At 47.1% G+C, this 21,500-nt stretch overlaps 1 protein-coding gene across 2 annotated transcripts in view; it reads left to right on the top strand.

The window, feature by feature from the left end:
* The first annotated feature begins 19,958 nt into the window (after positions 1-19,958).
* BARX2 (BARX homeobox 2) overlaps positions 19,959-21,500 on the top strand; it is a 78,981-nt gene continuing 77,439 nt past the window's right edge. Inside the window, exons 1-2 of one of the 2 annotated variants that reach the window (XM_037038198.1) lie at positions 19,959-20,125; positions 20,198-20,435. In XM_037038198.1, the coding sequence (XP_036894093.1) occupies positions 20,249-20,435 (187 nt within the window). In that variant the 5' untranslated portion in view covers positions 19,959-20,125; positions 20,198-20,248. Of the gene's footprint in view, positions 20,126-20,147; positions 20,436-21,500 lie in introns of those variants that run through there. The other variant, XM_037038197.1, reaches the window with a different exon arrangement.

Raw genomic sequence — 21,500 nt, 5'->3', positions numbered from 1 at the left:
CAATTAGAAGAGGAGGGAAAACTTCCAAACTCATCTCATGAAGCCAGAGTCACTGACACCAAAACCAGACAAGGATACCACACGAAAAGAATATTCGGCCAATACTCTTGATGAACATAGATGTAAAAACCCTCAATAAAACATTAGCAAACCTAATTTAGCAATACATTAAAATGATCGTACACCATGATCAAGGGGATATTTATTTTAGGAGAGTATAGTTCAACTCCCATAGATTGGTCAATGAGATGCACTAAATTAGCAAAATGAAAGAAAATAATCATATGATAAGATACTGTAGAAAAAACATTTCACAAAGTTGAATAGCAAAATTGGGTATAAAGGGAACACACCTCAATGTAATAGAGGTTATATATGAGAAGCCCACATCTAACATTATGCCTAGTGGTGGCTCAGTTTTGCCACTTTTTTCCAACAAAATAATAGCGATGCTGGCCAGAGTAATTAGGTGAGAAAAAAGAAAATACACCCAAATTGGAGGGGAAGAAGAAAAACTGTCACTCTTTGTAGATGGCATCGTTTTATATATACATATATGTAATAATATACATGTATTTAAGTTGTGGTAAATACCTGTAACAATAAATTTGCCATTCAAACCCTTGCACTTGTACAATTCAGTGCCATTTCTACATTCATAATGTTGTGCAACCATCACCACAAACCATTTCCAAAATCGTCATCACCCCAAATAGAAACTCTGCCATCATCAAACAACAACTTCCCATTTTGCCCTCCCCCCAGCCTCTGATAACCTTGACTCTCTTTCTGCATGAGTCTGCCTATTCTAGGCATTTCATATAAGTAGAATCACACAATATTTGGCCTTTTGTGTCTGGCTTATTCTGCTCATATTTTTAAGGTTTGTCCGTCCGTGTTTCCATATATCAGAACTTCATTAAAATTCATGGCTGAATAACGTTTGAATTATATGTATATGCCATATTTTATTTACCCAATTTTTTTGATGGACAGACATTTGAGTTGCTTCTGTCATTTGGCCATCATATATAGGGCTGCAATGAACATTCTCATACAAACATCTGTTTTGTTTTGGTTTTTTAGATTTATTTATTTATTTATCTTTAGAGGGGAAGGGAAGGAGAGGGAGAGAAACATCAATGTATGGTTGCCTTTCGTGCATCCCCTGCTGGCAGTTGGCCTGCAGGGAACTGGCCTGCAACCCAGGCATGTGCCCTGACTGAGAATCAAACCGCGATCGTCTGAGTCGCAGGCCCGTGCTCAATCCACTGAGCTACTCCAGCCAGGGCACAAACATCTGTTTTGATCCCCACTTTAGATTCCCCTGGGTGTGTTCCCAGGAGCTGTATTGCTGGGCTATGAGGTAACTCTGTTAGCTCTTCAAAGAACTGTCTTCCCAGCACTGTTCCATTGTACACTCCCGGCACCTATTATTTTCCATGTTCTTCTTTGATTGTAGCCATTGTAGTAATGAAGTGGTTTGTCATCATGGATAAAGGTTTTGGGCATCTTTTCATACATATTATCCATTTGCATAACTTCCATGGACAGCTATCTATCCAAGTTCTTTGTTCATTTTCAATTGGGTCACTTGTATTTTTGTCATTGAAGGAGTTCTTTTTATACTGGATATTAAATGGGTCATATCAAAATAACTGAGTTTCAAGGATTCTATTTTCTTCTTTTCATTCTGGAATGTAAATCTCTTTTTAATCAAAGTGTAGTTGACATACAACTATTACATTAGTTTCCAGTGTACAACATAGTGATTTGATGTTTGTGTAGCTTACAAAGTGATCACCCTGGTAAGTCTAGTAACCATCTATCACCACACGAAATTATTGTGATACCTGGCATTTCCTAGGCTGTATTTTACATCCCTGTGACTTATTCATGTGATAAGTGTGCGCCTCTTAATCCTCTTCACCTTTCTGCTCATCTCCTCGCTGCCCAACCCTCTACCAATTATCTGGGAGGTTTTTGGGTTTTTTTTTAAAGAGCCATTTTTATTTATTATTTTTTAAGATTTTATTTATTTATCTTTAGAGGGGAAGGGAAGGAGAGAGGGAGAGAAACATCAATGTATGGTTGCCTCTGGTGTGTCCCCTGCCGGGAACTGGCCTGCAACCCAGGCATGTGCCCTGACTGGGAATCGAACTGTGATCGTGTGGTTCGCAGGCCCGCACTCAATCCACTGAGCTACACCAGCCAGGGCTGGGGGGGTTTTTTTTTTGTATCTATGAGTCTGTTTGTTTGTTTGTTAGTTCAGTGTTTCAGGTTCCACATATAAGTGAAATGATCCAGTATTTGTCTTTCGCTGACTTATTTCACTGAGCGTAATACACTCTAGGTCCATCCATGTTGTCGTGAATGGAAGATATTGTGCTTTTTCATGCTGAGCAATATTCCCCTGTGTGTGGGGGGGTGTGTGCGTGTGTGTATAACTCCTTCTTCATCCACTCATCTACTGGTGGGCACCCAGGCTGCTTCCACATCACAGCGATTGTAAATGATGCCGAAGTGAACACCAGGGTGCACATACCTTTTTGAATTAGTGTTTTGTTTTTCTTGGATAAATGCCCAGAAGTGGAATTGCTGGATCCTAATTGTCTTTTGTTAAAGCCTTTGTTTTAAAGTCTATTTTGTCTGGTATCAGTATTGCTTTCCCAGACTTTTTTTTGTTTCCATTCCCATAAAACATCTTTTCCATCTCTTTACTTTCCGTCTGTGTCCTTCAGTCTGAAGTGAGTCTTATGTAGACAGCATACGTAAAGGTCTTGCTTTCTTTTTCTTTATTTTTAATTTTAAAGATGCATTTATTCAGCACTGTGATCAGACAATTACATTTAGCAATCACCAGCTTGGATGCAAAACATCTAATGAAAACTCTTGGTCAGAACCCTTTCACTTTCCACAGAACAGAAACAAAAATAACCTGTTACGTGATTAGACACAAATACTGCGTTTGGGTCTTTCTGCCCGTTCACGCGAGTGTTGTCTGAAAATGAGTCTTCTTTGGGGCAGCGAGGCTGGCCGCCCCTGTGCTTCTCCAGCTGCCCTCTCCGGCTAAGCTTTGTTTCCTGGTAGCAATGAAAACCTTCTTTCCCCACCATGGCTGCTGCCCCTGCCGGAACCAGCACGGCCACCCGGGTCTCACGGTTGGGAAAGCCCTGGCCGCCGCCACCGCAGGGGCCTGAGCTTCTGCCTCCCAAGACTCCTCCTTCATGCGTCCAAAATTTGAAGGTGGATTGTTGTAACTGACAAAATCATGGTAGCTTCTGCCACCTCCAAAGTTGCTTCCATCATTACCAAATCCATTTCCACTGCCACCATGTCCACCACCGCCGTGGCTGTCACCAGAGCCACCTCGGCCACTCAAGTTTCCTCCATGGCCAAAGTTGTCATTCCCACCAAAAGAACCTCCACGACCACCTCCGAAGTTTCCAGAACCACTTTGACCTCTAGCTGGATGAAACACTAGTCATCTCCTGCTTGGATAGGGCTCTCCTTATGCCACAGCTGTGGCCATTCCCTGTGGCCATTCACAGCCCGGCGTTTTTGAATGACGGTCTTGTCCACAGAGGTCACAGAATGAAAGCCTCTCTCTTTGCCACTGCCTCCGTCAGCCACGATTTCCATCTCTTTGATTTCTCCATTAGTTCAAAATAACGTCTTAGGTGATGTTCTTCGGTGTCTTCCTAATGCCACCGACGGTCTTTTTCACAGTTAGGTGGCACCAGGTCTTCAAGCATCGTTTCCTGAGACGGCCTTTTTAGGTGCCATAACCCTTCCGCCCACCTGTGTGGCCTTGGACATGTGGCGGCATCTACGTGACCACCCCATACGTGACATATGTGACCACCCCGAAGTCTCTGGAGCGCGCGGTGTTCAGACTTCTCACTGGCAGAGTCTGTGAGCATCGCCCATCGTTCAAAATGGCTTTTCAGACACTCATGGCCTGTTTCATGGCTCAGACCCCTAACGAGGGGTCCCAGCCACTGCCCCGCCTCTTCGAGACCCTGACTGAGACTCGGTGACTGCCAGGCCGTGGATTTCAGAGATGCCCACTCAGCGGCGTCCCCTAGTGGAAGGGCGCGATCTGACAAATGTATCTCAAGGGTCTAGTTTTCTTACCTGTTTAGCCACCCTTTGTTTTTTGAAATGGAGCACTTAGTCCACTTATATTTAATTATTGATAGGTATGTACTTACTGCTATTTTAGTTGTTTGCATACTACCTTCGTAAGTGATTGGCCTAGTGCCTTTACTAATGAGTTCTTTTTCTTTTATATGTTTTCTTATTTCTAGTTTTGACCTTTTCTTCTACACTTAAAGAATTCCCTTTAACATTTCTTGCCATGCTTATTTAGTGGTAATGAACTTCTTTAGCTTTTGCTTGTCTGGGCAAATCTTGATCTCTCCAATTCTGAATAATAATAAACTTGCTGGGAAGAGTGTTCTTGGTTGTAGGGTTTTGCCTTTCATCATGTTGAATGGTAAAAGGTGTTCTATGGCACCATACAACATGGTGTGTGGCGCCACTCCCTCCTGCCCTGTAAAGTTTCTATTGAAAAATCTCCTGCTGGTCTTACAGGCATGGTCTTGCATGTAACTAGTTGTTTTCTCTGGCTGCTTTTAAGATTCTCTCTTCGTATCTAACTTTTAACATTTTAATTATCATGTGTCGTGGTGTGGCTCTCTTTGGGTTCCTCTTATTTGGAGCTCTCTATGCCCCGCAGACTTGGATGTCTGTTTTCCTGACCAGATTAGGGAGTTTTCAGCCATTATTTCTTCATATGGGCATTCTGTCTGTCTCTCTCTCTTCCCCTTCTAGGACCTCTATGTTGCGGATGTTGTTGTGCTTCATGTTGTCCCAAAGGTCTCTTAAACTATCCTCACTCTTTTTAATTCTTTTTAATTTGTGATCTTTCAATTGGGTAGTTTTCCCTATCCTGTCTTTCCGATTGCGGATTCATTCTTCTGCATCTGATTTGTTGTTGATTCCCTTTAGTATATTATCTTTCATTTCAGTTGCTATATTCTTCAGTTCTGATAGGTTCTTTTGTACAATTGTTATCTCCTTGTTGAAGTTCTCACTGAGTTTATCTACTTGCCTGAGAAGTTTGATGGGCATTTCATGACTATTACTTTTTTAAAAGATTTTATTCATTTATCTTTAGAGGGGAAGGGAAGGAGAGAGGGAGAGAAATATCAATGTATTGATATCTCTCATGTGTCCTCCACTGGGAACTGGCCTGAAACCCAGGCATGTGCCCTGACTGGGAACTGAACCGCGATCCCTTAGTTCTCAGGCCCACACTCAATCCACTGAGCTACACCAGCCAGGGCTCATGACTATTACTTTGAACTCTTTATCTAGTAGACAGCTTATCTCCATTTTGTTTCTTTTCCTAGGATTTTCTTTTTTGTTTGTTAGGAACATATTCTTTTGTCTCCTAATTTTTGCCTCTTTGTGTCTATGTATTAGGTACATCAGCTATATTACTTGGCCTTGAAAAAGTAGCTTCATTTATAAGGTGTCCATGAGGCCTAGTGGTAGAACCTTGTTTGTTACCAGAGCCAGGTGCTCCAGAGGGGTTCCCTGTGTGGACCAGTGGGCCCTCCTGTTCTGACTGGGCCACAACTGCCAGGGGCATGCTGGCAGGTGAGGCTGGTCCCTGGCCTGGCTGGCCGTGAGGCGTGGCCACGACTGTTCCAGGTGCGCTGGTGTGCAGGGCAGGTCTTTGGTGTGGCAGGCTGTGAGGCCCAGTGTCTACTGTTGCACAGACAACTGGGCCTCTCTGCTGTGTGCTGGTGTCCACTGAGGTCACCCACCAGGGTTGGCAGGACAAAAGCCACTTTGGAGGGGTGCCAGCCTGGGTGGGTATTCAGAGAAATGCCAGGGTGGGGTGAACAGTGTTAGCAAAGCTAATGCAGAGTGTCACAAACGGCCCCTGTGTCAGATCAGCGAGGCAGAAGGAGAGTAAAGAAAGGGTGAAACAATGACACCCCCAACCATTTTTTGATTCTGGAAAAAGTTCCAACAGATCCCTGCCCCTCCAGCACACAGCCTAAAATTAGTCACTGAATCATCACTGTCACTTTCTGAACTGCTGCTTCTGTGCGGGCACTCAGAAAGAGGGCAGCCTTGGTTCCCTGCAGTCCGCTGGCTTTCCAAGCCAGTCCATGCAGGCACTCCGCTTCCTGGTACAGATCCCCTGGTTCTTCAAGGGAGGACCTCGATGTTGGGGTCTCCCTCCTGCCTGTGGGTCACCACATGGGGAGTGGGGAGTAGGGTGGGTCCTGACTGGACTGAGTCTCTGCCCTCCTACCTGTCTCAGTGTGGCTTTTCTTCATATCTGCAGTTGTAGAAAACTGTTCTGCTAGTCTTCAGGTTCTTCCAAGAGGTAGTGGTTCCATATGTAGTTGTAGTTTTGGTGTGAAGGAGAGGAGGTGAGCTCAGAATCTTTCTATTCTGCCATCCTGAACCCAAAGCCAGCAGGCTTGCCCCTGAAGGCCAATTTAGGTTGTCTAATAAATGCCATTCTTTGCGGTTGCCGCACTGTCCCCCCTGTGACAAAAGTGTCTCCAGGTCACTGAGTCACTGCCCTCTCATGGATTCTATTTTCTTAGAAGCACTTCAATCTCTCCTTTAAAAAAATTCTCCGTTAGTTCAGAAGACCACTACCTCTCCCTTGGTTAATGCAGTAACAGCTTAACTTGTTTCCCTGCGTTCATTCCTGCTCCCCTCTGCTCTGTACTCTGCAAACGTGAGGCCCCGGCTTCCACGAGCACAAATCTGTTATGTCACTCACCTGCTTGAATCTTTCAGCGCCTCTCAAATACGTTCAGAATAAAACGTAACTCAATAACGTAGCTGTAAAACTGCTTTCTGATTGGGCCCCACTTTTCCTCTGACTCTCCCCTGATGCTCTCCTCCCCAGGCCCGCGCTTTGGCCACCCTCGATTCTGCAGGTCCCAGAACAGAAGGCACGTTCCCCTGGCTCCAGGTCTTGGGCGTTTCTCCCATCTGCCTTCGATGCTCTTCCTGTTCCTTTACCGCTTGCTAAGTCATACCCTGCCCGAAGGTCTTAGCTTATAGAGCAGTGTCTCCTGAAACTCTTCCTCATCTCTGTTAAGACTGAGTTAGGTGCCCCTCTTTTGCAGTCCCCCTGTTCTCAGTCCAGAATCTCAGGTGAAGCTGCCTGCTGACTTGTCTGCCCCGATGCGAGGCTATTACCCTGAGGACGGGGAGTGTGTATGCACCAGCACAGTTCTCTGAACCAGTACAGTCCCTGGGCAGAGTGGATGCTGGATAAATACTTGTAGTGCAAATGATCTCTATGTTCAACTTGTGTGTGTAAGTTTCTACACCACAGAATTGCAAGGCATGACCCAATAAAAGCAACGCGGTGCAATGCTTAGGAGAAAATGGTGCCACACGAGAACACGGTGTGAAATGCCCAGAGCTATAACACTATCCTATCCCCACACCCAGGGATCTGATTGGCTACACAGTCACTGGGAACACAGGACCTTTGCCAGCTTCTTAATCACGGTCCATCGTTTTGTGGTCGTTGTCGCAAGTCACATGAAATGTTCTGGACATTTCGCTGGAGGCGGAGGGGTGGCTGTAGTCATGTACAGACTTGCTTTTCATACCTGGCAGGACTGACCTGCTCTGGCTGATCCGCTGCAAGAAGAGAGAGAAGGAGGAAACGGACTTCGCGTGGGAGAACGGCTCAGGTGCTGGCAGTTTTAAACTTGCAGTTTGCAGGGTTAGGGCTTTCTCTCCTGGTGGGAAGAAACAAGTTCCTGAGTCTTCCGCCAAGATGGAGGCATAGGTGGAAACACTGTGCCTTCTCCCACAACCAAGTTTGAATACAACAAAGGTTTGGAGACCAAAGACACAGCAAAAAACAGAAAACTGAGTTATACGGAAGTCCGACAACCACTAACTGTTCAACAGGAATAGTAAGAGGGGTGGAGCCAGCAGCCAGCAGGGTCCGGCAGGACAGATCCCCCGACCTAGGCACCCAGGCAGCCTGGAACCAGTTGGGGTGCAGGGCAGACTGACCGTGGTCGCACATTCATGCACAGTGAGACGGACCATGCAGGCCCCAGGAGGCGAGGGCTGACAGCGGTGGCACACTCGAGTGCAGTGGGACGAAACACTCGGGCCCGGTAACAGTGGCAGCTGCACCACCTGTGGGGCCAGAGCGGGAGGCGGCGGATGGGGCGGCATAGTTCCTCGTTGACCCCGCCCCCACATATAACGTCACAACCCAGCAACTGAGTTGCCCTGCTCTGGTGAACACCTTAGGGCTCCTATCCTGCTATGGAACAGGCACAAACAGCCCAAAAGATGGCGCAAGAAGAACTCAAAGTCCCAGAGCCAATAACTCTAAGCGACCGAGAAATTGCCAGCCTCTCAGAAGCACAATTCAAAACACTGTTTATCAGGATGCTCACAGAACTGGTTGATTATAGTCACAAATTAGAGGAACATATGAAGGCTAAACTAATTGAAATGAAGGGAGATACACAGGAAACCAATAGTGATGGAAAGGAAACTGGGACTCAGATCAATGGAATTGACCAGAAGGAAGAACGAAACATCCCACCAGAAAGGAATGAAGAAATGAGAATTCAAAACAATGAGGAGAGGCTTAGGAACCTCCAGGACATCTTTAAACGTTCCAACATCTGGATTATAGGGGTACCAGAAGGGGGAAAGAAACAGCCACGAGTGGAAAACGTATTTGAACAAATAATAAAGGAGAACTTCCCCAGTCTGGCAAAGGAAATAGACTTCCAGGAAATCCAGGAAGCTCAGAGAGTGCCAAAGAAGTTGGACCCAAGAAGGAACACACCAAGGCACATCATAATTACATTAGCCAAGACCAAAATGAAGGAGAGAANGTGGAGGGGAATGAAGGGGGGAATAGAACAACTGTAATGGTATAGTCAATAAAATATATTTTAAAAACAAACAAACAAACAAATAAATATTCTCTGGGGAAAAATAAATACAACTCTATTGCACACCCAAAAATGTATTGTTTGCAATCTGACAAAAATAGATATAATTTTGATTTATTCAAACTGGACAGCTATTGTTGCGTTGGCTTTTGTCATTTCTGTATTTGACAATCTAAGGGAAAAGAGGTCAGTGCCCCTGACTAAATAGTCAGGTACTGCATGTTTTAAAAGTTTTTTATGCCTTGGCTGGGTGGTTCCATAGGTTGGAACATCCTTTACACCAAAAGGCTGGTTTGAGTTCCTGGTCAGGGCACATGCCTAGGTTGTGGGTTTGACCCCCCGTCAGGGCACATACAGGAGCAACTGATTCCTCTCTCCCTCTCGTTCTCTCTTCTCTCTTTTTAAAATCAATAAACGTATCCTTTGATAGGGATTAAATTTTTTTTTTTTTTTTTGCTGCACACAGGTTGAAAAATCTCTATTCAGTAGAAAGAGAATTAAGCTGTTAAATTACTTTAGAATTTAAACCCGCGATAGTGAGGATATTAGGACTAAAACTAGAGTTTAGGACCAGCAAAGAGCCTTCCTTGTGGAATCTAAAGGATGTCCCTAATCTGCTTTGCTGCTTTAGGAAAGAATAGCAACCAATGACGCTACTGGTGAGAACCCAGGTTAAGGAGCCCCCAAGATGAGACCGTGTTTGCTGCTGGTAGAATCACCTAAAGGTCTGTGTTAACGACCCACCCAGTGATAACTACCGAAGACCACAGGAGCTTGTCACAGCCAGGATGACGTTCTGAGACCAGAGGACAGTAAGGCGCGCGGAGCGCGGACGCAGCGTCTCACTAGACTCTGTTTTCCATGTCGGAATGTTATTCTGCCAGTAGAGGGAGTCCGGATTCCACAGCACAGACAACGGACCGCCTTTTCATCCGCTAGAGGGCAGTAACGGCCACACTCCCAACTCGGAAACTTGGCTGCGCCCTTAGAATCCTCTCCTGATTCTGGCCCTGGTCAAACGCCACACCTGCTTGGTCCTAAAGCCACGTTGGATGCCTGGGCTGGAATACTAGAAGGTGAAAAACTTGGGAGAATCCAGAAAAACCCAGTCGTCAGTCCTCATTCTGCATAATTATCAACTCATATTCCTTGCTCATGAAGTTTGTTAACTTTTAACAGGTGATTGGGACTGTCTATGTTTAGAGGATTGCCTAGTGACCAAAGCAGCAGGAGACAGTTTCTATTAGAGATCTAACTTTGATACGCCCTGACTTTAATATATTTCCCTATCAGTCTTCTTAATATTCGGTTTGCTTCACTTTTATCAAGGGTTTAGCACTTTTAAAAATGGGAGGATAAGTAAAAAGTAGATATTTGTAAAATTGGAATCCCGGTATATATATGTTGTATTCTATACATGTATGGAATTTATACTATATATGACATATAATATATAGGGATATCTATACAGTAAGACACATTTTTTTCATTCATAGGATTGTGTGAGCCTCACATGAAGCAAGGTATTTGGAAATTTTCTGCGAAGTGTTCTCAAATGTCACGCAAATGGAGGATATTATTGAAATACCCGTCTTATTTTGGAGTTAAAAACAATATTTGGGGGAATATGATCATTGTAAAACAATTCAGAGATTACTCGAAACAATAGAAAAGAAAATGCCTCTCAAAATCTCGCTATCAAGGAATGATCACTTTAAATATTTCACATGCTCTTGGACATCTCTGCATGCACATAGATACACATGTATATAAACAATGTTTCCAAATTAAATTATATTATATTGTGCATTCTATTATTTAAATTTGCTTTTTCCCTCATAGCACTTTAGTAATAATAGCTAACAGTTATTGATCTTTAACAATGTGTCAGCCATTGTGTAAACCATTCATGCAAATTTTCATGTAATGGAACATTTAGGGTGTTGAGTATGTATATTTATTATAAAGATAAAAGAACCAAGGTTCAGAGAAGTACAATAACAGATTTTCCAGTCTTTTGCCATTATAAAGGATCTTACAAGTAACAGACTTCTTTCTGCTTATAGCTGTTCCCATTTTTATTGTTATCTTTTTAGCACCCTATTTGTTAAAAAGTAGTCGAATCAAGAGGGTCGCCTGTTGAAAAATGTTAACTCTCACACCTAAAATACTCCAGGTGGAGAGGCCCAGAGACTGGGAGCTTTAAAGAGCTCTCCTAGGAGACTGTCAGGTGCACAGCATCTTCCAGACCCGCAGCCTCCGTCTAAATTCTTTGGCTGGGGTGGCTGGGTTGATTGTGAATTTGAGACACAGCGCTGCACTGCCCTGTAGAAATGTCATACCACTTTCCATGACCACAGACAGTGGTAACTGATTTAGGCTTTGTTGTTCGAGTCTTTGTACCCTATAATATCACCTTGTAATCACCCTGCAGTGAGTCACCAGGAAGTAACCTACCTGTAGGCTGTTTATCACACGTGTGTGTGTTCTGAAGGTCGAATGTGGGTTGTGCACTTTTCTTTAAGCTTGTTCGTCATTTTGAGGTTCTCAGAAACCTATCTGCACATTCTGTTTACTGTCAGCCTCTCTCTTTTCTCCAACGTCTGCCCCAGGGCCCTGCTTCCTTTCTGTTCTCCAAGCCATCGTCTTCAGGGCTGCGAGACCTGCTTTTCTAGAGTTATACTGGATAAATGAAGGCAGAAACCTTGTGTAATTAGTCCTTACAGATGGAAAGCAAAGTCTAGCTCTTCCCACAGAGGTCAGCTACGATCTACCCTCCACCTGCCTCCCCTTGCTATTTGATATCACCGCTTTGTCCCTATTCTTAGTTCAGAGCCCTTCTGCTTAATCTCCAAAAAGTCCTGATCCTCCCAACTTCCAGTCTCAACACCAAAATCGTCAAAATGAAATTTCGCCCCCTTGACCACATAAATGTCATTCCTTTGCAGGACTCCAGATTTTACTCCTAAACCTGTTTGAGCTATTAGCTATAACTTCTAGTTTTTCCTGAAGTCAGATTCTCCTTATACTGAGGTTCAAAATAAAACCCTTTTTCTCCTTCTCAAAAATTATCTTCCTCCTACCTAGAAAACTGGATTTCTTTTCATTTCTTCATCCTCAAGGTAAAGAGCTACTTTCCTTCTTAAAGTAGCCAGAAAAAAAAATTTAAAAACTAATTAACAATTAACTCAACAATTAAGCTGTAGACATTTAATGGGTGATAACAGACACAAACTTAAGAGATTGAATGCTCTGGAATATTCAGTGGGAGGGAGAGTCCTCTCACAGTTAATATCAAGTTTACATTATTCCATTATGACAACAATTATTTCTAATTGTCTGTGGTTTAAAACAACTTCAAATCTATGCACAGAGAACAAAGCCATATAAAACAAGACAGGGGCAGGTTCTCTGTACTTAATGTTACCCCCAGACAAATATGAAAATATTTTCTCCTTCCAGTACATCTATTCGAGTGAGAGCTGCATTCTAATACCAATTTCTAGACCAAATCTTTTTTTAATCCTCACCTGAGGATATTTTTATTATTAATTTTAGTGAGGGAGATAGAGAGAGAGAGAGTCATGGATTGGTAGCCTCCCATAGGCACCCCGACTGGGCATTGAACCTGCAACCTAGGTATGTGCCCCGACTGGCAAGCCCACCTGCAATCTTTTGGTGCACTGGACAATGCTCCAGTCAACTGAGCCACTTAGCCAGAGCTAAACCAAATCATTCTATAGAACATTTCAGATCAGAGGGGTTTTAGTTCCTGAGTAAGAATGTTAATGCAAAGGGAAAATGAGGTAATATGAGCAGAATGTTGGGCTGGGATCCTGCAACGCTCCCTCCCCTTCTCTGAGCATTTGTTTCTCTTTGGAGCTGTCTCTATGTGACCCATCAAGATAATTACTTGAAATTCCAAATAGCCATAGATGATATTTATATGAGAGACTAAAGAAGTGGAAGGATTGAATGACTGTATGATTCAGATTTTGTAGGGAAGCAGTCTGTGCACCAGTGGTTCAGATGAAAGCTGTATTCACTGATATTTGGTAATTCAAATTATTCAAAACATGGACACAGGAGCAGCAATAAGTTAGAGGGGAAGAAACACTGTTCTGTGGTTCGTAGCACTGCTACTTTTATGTTTCAACATTTAGCAAACATCAGCACAGCTTACTCCTGGCACAGCCCCAATTTTGAAAACATAAAATTTAAATGAACGCGTGATTGTCCCAGGGACCTGGCTGAGTCGCATTCATATCCTTGGTATTTTGCACTGAAGCTCTGTCACAACGCCTTCCAAACACTAACTGATAAAAATCACAACCACCTCCAGGAACTACGGACTGTGCTCTGCTTAGAGGAGGAACGAAAACCTCTCCAGCTACACCCACTGTCTACCCTGAGAAAACAGCCCATCGCTCTGCCTGTAGGAAGGACTAAGTTGACTAATTCCCCGCCCTGACTTGGCAGAGCTCCTGATTGAACTGATTGAAATGGCCAGATGTTTTGGCAGCTTGTGTAGACATAATCTAATAGACTCAATAATTGACTTAAGTCAACGTATCAGAATGTGGACTGGCAACACAACTGCGGATCCTCCGTCTGTGATGACTTCAAATCCCGGTTGAAAGGGCAGGCGGCTCATGTAATTGAAATGCATAGAGATTGGCACCATCTCATTCATTTGCTTTGGTAATTTGCAGCCTATTTAGATCTGAGCATCCCTGTGGCTTGTGAAAGTAAGTGGGGGAGAAGCTTCAGCTTTAGAGAGCCAGGAAAATGGTCTTCGAGGCTGTCTCCTCAAGGTGAAAAGAGGTATTTCTGTGCGTAAAAATCCCCAGAGGAAAAAATTCAAGAAAAATTTTACTTCACTCAGATTACTATCTAGAAACTGAGATATTGGTATTTTTCTTAAAATTCCAAGTATTTTATGTAAGAATGTTTCATACCAGAATTTCTCTTATTATTTTTGATTCTCCATTTTGCTCTGAGAATACTTGCTGTGTTATAATTTCTGTTGGTGATAAAAATATTCATTATAAATAGTTTACAGAGATCAACTTTCTCTTAGAAGCCTACCATCACAAGAAATATTTCACGTTGTAGTTTGTTTCTTAGAAAAAGAAATAGTCCACATGCCTTCCCATGCCTGAAAGCCTGCTAACCTAGGCTGAGAATCTGGGCTAGACAATCCACTCGGCTCCATGTTCTTTTTTCCTCCTTTGAGATTAAGGATTTCCCTTGAACTTGTTTAGTAAAGATTTTCAAATCTCTCCCCTTTCCCCTTTTCCTATTTCTAATTCCCTCTCCTCTCTTCGTTCCTAAAAACAAACAAACCAAAAAGCCCCATACTTACAGACCATGGGCACGGGCACAAGTAAACACACACACACTCACTATTCTGAGACCTAACTAGGTGGCTTGCACCCGTGTCCAGGAGTTTGTACAACCTTCCTCTTAACAACCCGGGCTGCAGACATCCTTGCATTCTCTGATTGGCCTACTACACCCCTGGTTCTCGGTGAAATACTGTCCTGAAGTAGCATAGTAACAATCACCCAGCAAATTTCTTTAACTGTTTGAAGCTTTCTGTGGGTGTTGTCTTTGCCCTTGTGGTCCGGAAGGCAGGCTGGCTCCCCAGCTCTTCCCCTGGGCTGGCTGACACGGACCCTTCCTGTCCTTGGTGTCAGGCGATGGGAATGACCGACCCACCACCGGCTTGTTCTCTTTGAAATCCTACCTCGTTTGGGTTCCTGACAGGCCCTGTGTTAGGAAAGACTAGAGAAACATCACACGAAACCCGACCGAGGCCTACTTGAGGCGAAGGAGAAAACAAAAAAAATATTTTATGAAGTAATGCGGCTGAGGTGTCACCCACTGGGTGCGGGATCGTGGCTATTTTTTCTCCCAGAAAAAAAAAATTGTTACGACTGTAGATGAGTCCGTCTCTGAGAAGGGCCGGTTAGAAGGACCGACGTCTGCAGACGTGCTGAGTCTGTGGTTGCAGGTGCCAGATGTTAAGCAGCACTGAGGGACTGGCGGTGGCCAAGGTCATTTCCTTCACTTAATGATAGTCCCCACTCCTGTGCCTGCTCCTCCCGCCCTTTATTTCTTGGCGGATCCTGGGGTGGAGCTAACCCCGGACACATCTGAAGCAGCAGAAGCTCTGACATCTTTTTTTAAATGCAACTTAATTTGTGATAGCTTTCAATGGCCCATGGCTTTTCTCACTGACCTCTAAGTACAGGCTGCGGGAGACGAGCATGTCATGAGTTAGTGCAGGGCGCACAATCCACAGGACCCTCCAGCAGACCTCTGAGTTGGCCGCCGTCACCCCCATGTTCTGGTTGAAGGCCGGGCAATTGCAACTGGGAACAGAACCAGGTTTGAATAACTCACACGTTCTTCCCCCTCACCCACCGCACTGCCTGTGTGCGTGCTTTTCTGTCTTGGGACAACTTTCTCATTACTGAAGTGGTATCATGTGGAAAAAACGTCAAAACCAACGACTTCAAGCCCCCGTATCTGTTTTCACAACGTTCTGACCAAGGTAAAAGAGATTAAGTTTTCTTTTCCTGGCTGTATCTTTGGGATAACCGAGGCACACTGTTGTCGGAAACGGGGCTGCTTGTTGTTAAGGCAGCGCAAGGAAACAAGTAAACAATCAGCAAAAGAAATACGTGAATCTGTATACCACTCTTTAAAAATGTTGGAAACCTTTGGAGGACTTACTGCATTTTCATTCTTCATATAAATGTTTGGTGCTCTGTGTAGTCAGCCATAGTCTTTTTCTTTCCAGTTTAAACTTTCCTCCAGAAAGATGTGGAAAAGGAGAGATGGGCTTGGTCAAGCCTTCCCAAGCCCGTTCGTCAAGTCGTCTGCATTTGTGTCCTTTCTTTAAAAAGATGCTTTACGATGTAGGAGAGCGGTTTTTGTAAATTAATAGCATCATTAAAAATAAGCTGGCCGCCTCTTGCGCCTCCCACAACTTCTTGTCATGCAAGGCTGCCCTGCCGTGCCGGGCTGTGCAGACAGGAGTTTCGCCATGGCCCTGGGCCCGGGGGAATATTAACTTACAAGGCTTCCCCTATTTTGCTTTTACATGTCTGAAACTATTTCAAAACTTACCGACTGAAATACAAGTTATTTAGTACACTTCACTAGAACGTGAGAAGTGCTTTTGTTCCTCCCCCCGCCCCCATTTAGTGTGTTTTTAAGCTATGTCCCGGCTGCTTCTGAATATCTGCAGGGACAAGTAGTCCAAGGTTATAAAAGGACAGTTCAATTAAAAAATAAGGTTGAGTTCTTCTAGGGTGAGATCCTGGGTGCAATTTAAGTGCTACTCTCTGAGTTTGAAAAAGCGTTTTCTTTTGTCACATTGCATGCCCTAGTTGCATGGGGTTGCTCCGTGGGAACCGAACTGGGAAACCGGGTCCTTTGGTTTCCAGCCGCCGGAGCCTCCTGACTTTGCAAAGGTGCCCTTGCCCCCTTCTCTCTCTCTCTCTCTCTCTGGGCTCTCTCTCCAGGCATCGGGTGCCAGACTGGGGCCGGGGGCCTGACCCCCTGAAGCCTCCTGGACAGTGTGAATTTTTACCACTTGGATCACCTTTCCTGCCTGCCTAAGCAGCCGGGGGCAAGCGGGACCATTTCTGTCCTCGCAGGAACCTCTCCCTGACACGGGGACAGACGCGGCCTGGGTCCAGGCACAGGAGTCTGGGAAGTGTTTATGGGGCTCCGGCAGCTGCAAAGGTTTGAGTCTCTTTGGCAGATGTTTGCTGTTCCAGCCACTTCATTAATGTTGGAAACTAAACCTCTGACTCTTCCTGACCAAAGCCCCCAGTCGTGATTGACAGCTGGGGCAGGCTTCCTCCCACAGAAGCCCTGCTCCGTCTGTGGGCAGCGGGAGTGAAAAGAGGGATGCAAGCAAAATGGAGACAGTGTTAGACGATGTTGCTAAAAAAAACCCAAATATGGAGGAAAGCGAGGAGAGATTCATTTAAGGAGAAAGACAAATTAAGTACAACTAGTTAAGATGTGAAGTCCCATCGTGTGCTTGGGTCTTTATATTAAATAATTATCCCAGGTTTCATGCATTTCTTCATCCCTGACAGATTCCCTGACAACCTTCTTTGTGCCGGGTGGACACTGGTATAGGCACGAAGACCGGTAGGAATCACAGCCCTGCGGAGTGGGGACATGTCTCACAGAGGAGATGACGTCTGAGATTGGTCTTCAACTAGTTTTTCAGGCCCAGAAGGAGGGAGGGGCTGAGGTGAGGAGGACATTCCCACAAATGGAGCCTCTTGTGTAAAGGCACAGGTTAGGAAAGGCCAGCCTTGTGAAGCAGGTACCATGGTTCCCATTTACGAATGAAAACACCGAGGCTCAGCTTTGGTTATAAAGGACAGACAGCTCGAGGCTCCAGACTGCAAGGTCTAGAATCTCTCCCCCCATTCTACCTGGGAACTTACGCCCTCAGACCCCCTCTGAGCTCTGTTGCCTCTGCAGCAGAAAATAGAAAAGATGGAAAATACAAGGATTAGTTGAAACCAAAGAGTTTATTTCTTTAGCTATTTAAAACTGCACATTTCAAATGAAAGGAGCAGCGTGCGGGAAAATCTGGACGAATTTTGTGCCCGTGGTCGGGTGGAATGCGGGGCCGAGGGAGACAGCTGGAGATGCCCGCGGAGTCGAGCTTCCGGAGCGCCGGCTCTGTCAGCTCCTGTGAGCTGCTCGTAGCCTTCGGTGCTCCGAGACGCGCGGGCGCAGGAGCGCAGCTCCAGACCGGGGGTTGAAGAGAGGGAAGTTGGAGAGGAAGAGGAGAAGGAGTAAGGAATGGAAGAGAGGGAAATAAAGAAGGGGGTAGAAGATGGGGAGGAGAAGCGAGGATAGAGAGAAAAGAGTTGGCTGGAGGAGAGGAAGGTGAAGGTGCTGCGAACAGTGGGAGAAAGGGAGAGATTGGAGGACTGCTTGGAAAGGAGTTAGCGGCTGTGAAAGGAATGGGGAGGCCCCAAAGGAGTCAGGAGGAAGAAAGGCAAAGAAAGGCACTGCAAAGACCGGCCCGGGCGCCAGAGCGCGCGCATTCCGGGAGCGCACTGTGGGGACTGACAAGAGAGTCGAAACGCATAACGCTCAGTCCCCGGATGGCCAGATGGAACGAAGAGTCTCCCCTCAGTCCGCGCTGCCCGTGGGGCCGCCCCCCGGCACGCCGCAATCAAATTCCTCCAGACACTCATTTCCCTGCGGCTGCTGACAGCTCCGCACTTCCCAAGGGCAATTATACTTTCCCACCCTAGACTGTCCCTGGCGCGAACGCCGCGCCCTTGGGACCTCTCGGGTCCCTGCTCCCCCTGCACCCAGGAGAACCCCTCAGTCTTGGCGCCAGACGGCAAGACCGGGCTGATCGGAGGGTGAGCATCCTCCGCGCGTCGGGGAATGGCGGGCTAGCCGCGGGGGCGGCCACTGGAGCCGGAAGCGCGTCCAGGCCCGCGGTGGTCACCGCTGGGCCTTGCTGCGGGAAGCGCGCCGCCTTCGCCACCCCTGGCCACTGTGCTGGCGGGCCCTGGAGACTCCCTTGCCTGGATTAGGAGAATAAAGGGAAACGGTTGTAAATGGAAAAGGAGGGGATGAAGGGGCACATTCAGACTACTTCGGGAATGAAGTTCCTCAAAGGAACCTTGTATGTTGCTCGGCTCTGATTCGTTTTATTACGATCTGTTTGCTCCGTGCTTAATGATTAATTCTCCATCTGTGTCCCTTCCCTCAGAGTCGAACCACGGATCCCGGCTCGAGGGTTGATAAGCTTACCCCGGGCAAACAGCTCCTGGGAGAGCCCCCCGAGACTGGGGCCGATTCCAGGTTTCAGTGAAGAAATGGCACCAGCCCCAAACTGGGTCTCTCAGAAGGCTATCCGCACGCATCTGAACCCAGAGCCCCGGGGAGGTTTCCGTGGACCACTGGCGTGGTGGCTGGGCGAGGGACTCCTCGCCCAATAACTACGACTGAAAACAAAAGTTTCTACAGATATGGTTTGGGCGGTCAAGCAGGAGGAAGAAGAGCAGCCGCTAAATATGCATGTGCCTGTGCGGCTCCCCGAGCCCTGCGCGTGGGGAGGGATGGGAACCAAAGTCTCCTAGCCGGGAGTGTCCGGTTCTCCGAGATGCCGCGAACGTTCTGCCGGAGAAGCGTACGCCGGCGCTCTGGGATCGCGCTGCGCTGGTCCTTTCCGGGACTGAAAAAGTTTATAAACAGAATTTTAAAATAAAAAGGAACACACGCTTTTGTTGGTTACTCTTCTATACTTCCAGTTTATTTCTCGGGTACCGGACAGGGCGAGGGTCGTCTCTGATATGGGATCTCCACGGGGCAGTCAAGTTTGCTCTCCGCGCAAACGCCGTGTGCTCTGCGTCCGCGGGCAGCGAGCGTAGAGGAAGGACGGGGCAGCCGCAGTCCTAGGGTGAGGGCCGGAGGGGGTCCGCAGGGAGGGAGAGAGGTACACTGGTGCCCGGGGGCGCCGGCTCTGTGGCCAAAGCCCCCCTGAGACTCCGAGGGGACTCGGTTTCTTTCTAGTAAGAGAGGTAATCGCGCGGGTGCGCTGGGTTGGCGGCAGCGGGAGCGAGGCCAGGAGGCTGAAAAGACGCACTCGAAGGAGGTGCCCCGGGATCCGCGCAGGGCAGGGGCCCAGTCCAGGCCTGCGGGCTGGGCGGGGCGCGCTCCCGGTACTGCGCGCACTCTGGAGCGCGCGCACACTGTACACTCACGCACACGCACACACCTGGAGCTCGCTCCAGAAGGGGGGCGGGAAGGAGAGCCCAAGCTAGTGTCTTAAAATAGAGAGGCAGGCATAGGAGCGTGAGACGCCAACAGGCGGGAGCAGGCAAGGAGAGCGGCGGGCTCGCGGCGCGCAGGCTCCTGCCCGGGTGGCACAAGCTGGCTGGGCGCATACGCCCCTCCGAGTGTAGTGACTCCGCACCCGGCCCTGCAGGAAGCGCGCTCTGATTGACAGTTGCCGTGTCCCAAAAAGGCGCGGCGAAGATGCTGATCTGCGGGTGGGTCTAGACGCGCGGCCGGCGCGCCGGGTGCCCGCTCCCCTTCACGCCCATCTAGGGTTCCGTGGCCTCCTGGCTGCGGAGGCGCGGGGCAGAGACCGGGTGCCCGCTCCCCTTCACGCCCATCTAGGGTTCCGTGGCCTCCTGGCTGCGGAGGCGCGGGGCAGAGACCCTACCGGCGAGCCTGCTTTGCGGCCCCTGCTCACGATGCACTGCCACGCGGAGCTGAGGCTGAGCTCGCCCGGCCAACTGAAAGCAGCCAGGCGGCGCTACAAGACTTTCATGATCGATGAGATCCTTTCCAAGGAGACCTGCGACTACTTTGAAAAACTTTCCCTCTATTCCGTGTGCCCGTCGCTGGTCGTACGACCCAAGCCCCTGCATTCCTGTTCCGGTAAGATGCCCCGCTAGGGGGGTTAGTCGGGTGCGGTAACTCTTAGGCGGGTGTTGGGCGCTTTACCGCCTCTGTCCTCCCGCCGGGGGCGAGCGGGAAGGCCCCGGGGAGTCCTCTTCCGTGCCCCCGCAGAAAACTAAACTGGTCAGAGGCGGGCACTGCAAAGGCGAGTGCAGCCAGGGAAAGGTGGTCAAGGTGTCGATCACTAGGTTGGAAATGAAGGGGATGGCAACCGCGCCCCCGAAGCTGGCAGCGCGAGCGGAAGGGCGCTTCCTCCTTTTCAGCGTCGCCGCGGTTCTCAGCCAGAAAGTTCCAACTCTTGACTTGGTTCAGAGCCTAAATCATTGTTTCAGGAAGTGGTGTTGCTTCTCATCTGGAGCAAACTCCAGCCTCTTGTCTTTACTGGGAATTTTACAAGTTAATCGGTAACTGGAGGCTCTCAACAAAATCCTGTGCTCTCTGGACTTGACTCAGAAGGACCTCTTTGTGGGGAAGTAGTTCTGGAATTCGCAGCACTGTGGTGCGAACCCAGGGGTGCGGTTTAAGTGCCCGCTAAACTGAGCTAAAAAAAAACCCCAACGATAACAATAAAAACATCCTCAGATCCGGGGTCCTTTGTCTGCAACTGCTGAGAGCAATAGTGACGGTAAAGAGCACTTCATAAGAACACTAAAAACGGTGTGGCTTATGTAAAAACGAATCCAAAAGTATCTATGATAAACTTGGAATGCATTGAGAAAGGATTTAAACTATTTAAACACGGGTGTGGCAAAACAAAACAGCCCAGAAAGTTGAAGCAATTTTTTTTATCAGAAAAGTGATTGACCGTGCTCTCAACTCAAGGTGGAAATATGGTATTTCTAAACCAAAGGAAACTTTGAGGTTATGTCTGTTGCATGGGTGGCATGAAATTAATTTAATTATATCTACATTGAAAAAGGCAAGCGAAGAGCTAGCAGCGTGTTTGAAAAACGCTGTTGGAATGTTCAGGCCCAGAGCGGCTAGCTAGCGCACAGGCTTGGAATCCCTCCTGTTCTGTTGGTTCCTTGGAGGTCCCGGTTGGAC

Source organism: Sturnira hondurensis, unplaced genomic scaffold (assembly GCF_014824575.4).
Source record: "Sturnira hondurensis isolate 20B ecotype Veracruz unplaced genomic scaffold, ASM1482457v3 Scaffold0024152, whole genome shotgun sequence".
NCBI classification, from domain to species: domain Eukaryota; kingdom Metazoa; phylum Chordata; class Mammalia; order Chiroptera; family Phyllostomidae; genus Sturnira; species Sturnira hondurensis.
This window is presented reverse-complemented; position numbering and strand designations above follow the sequence as displayed.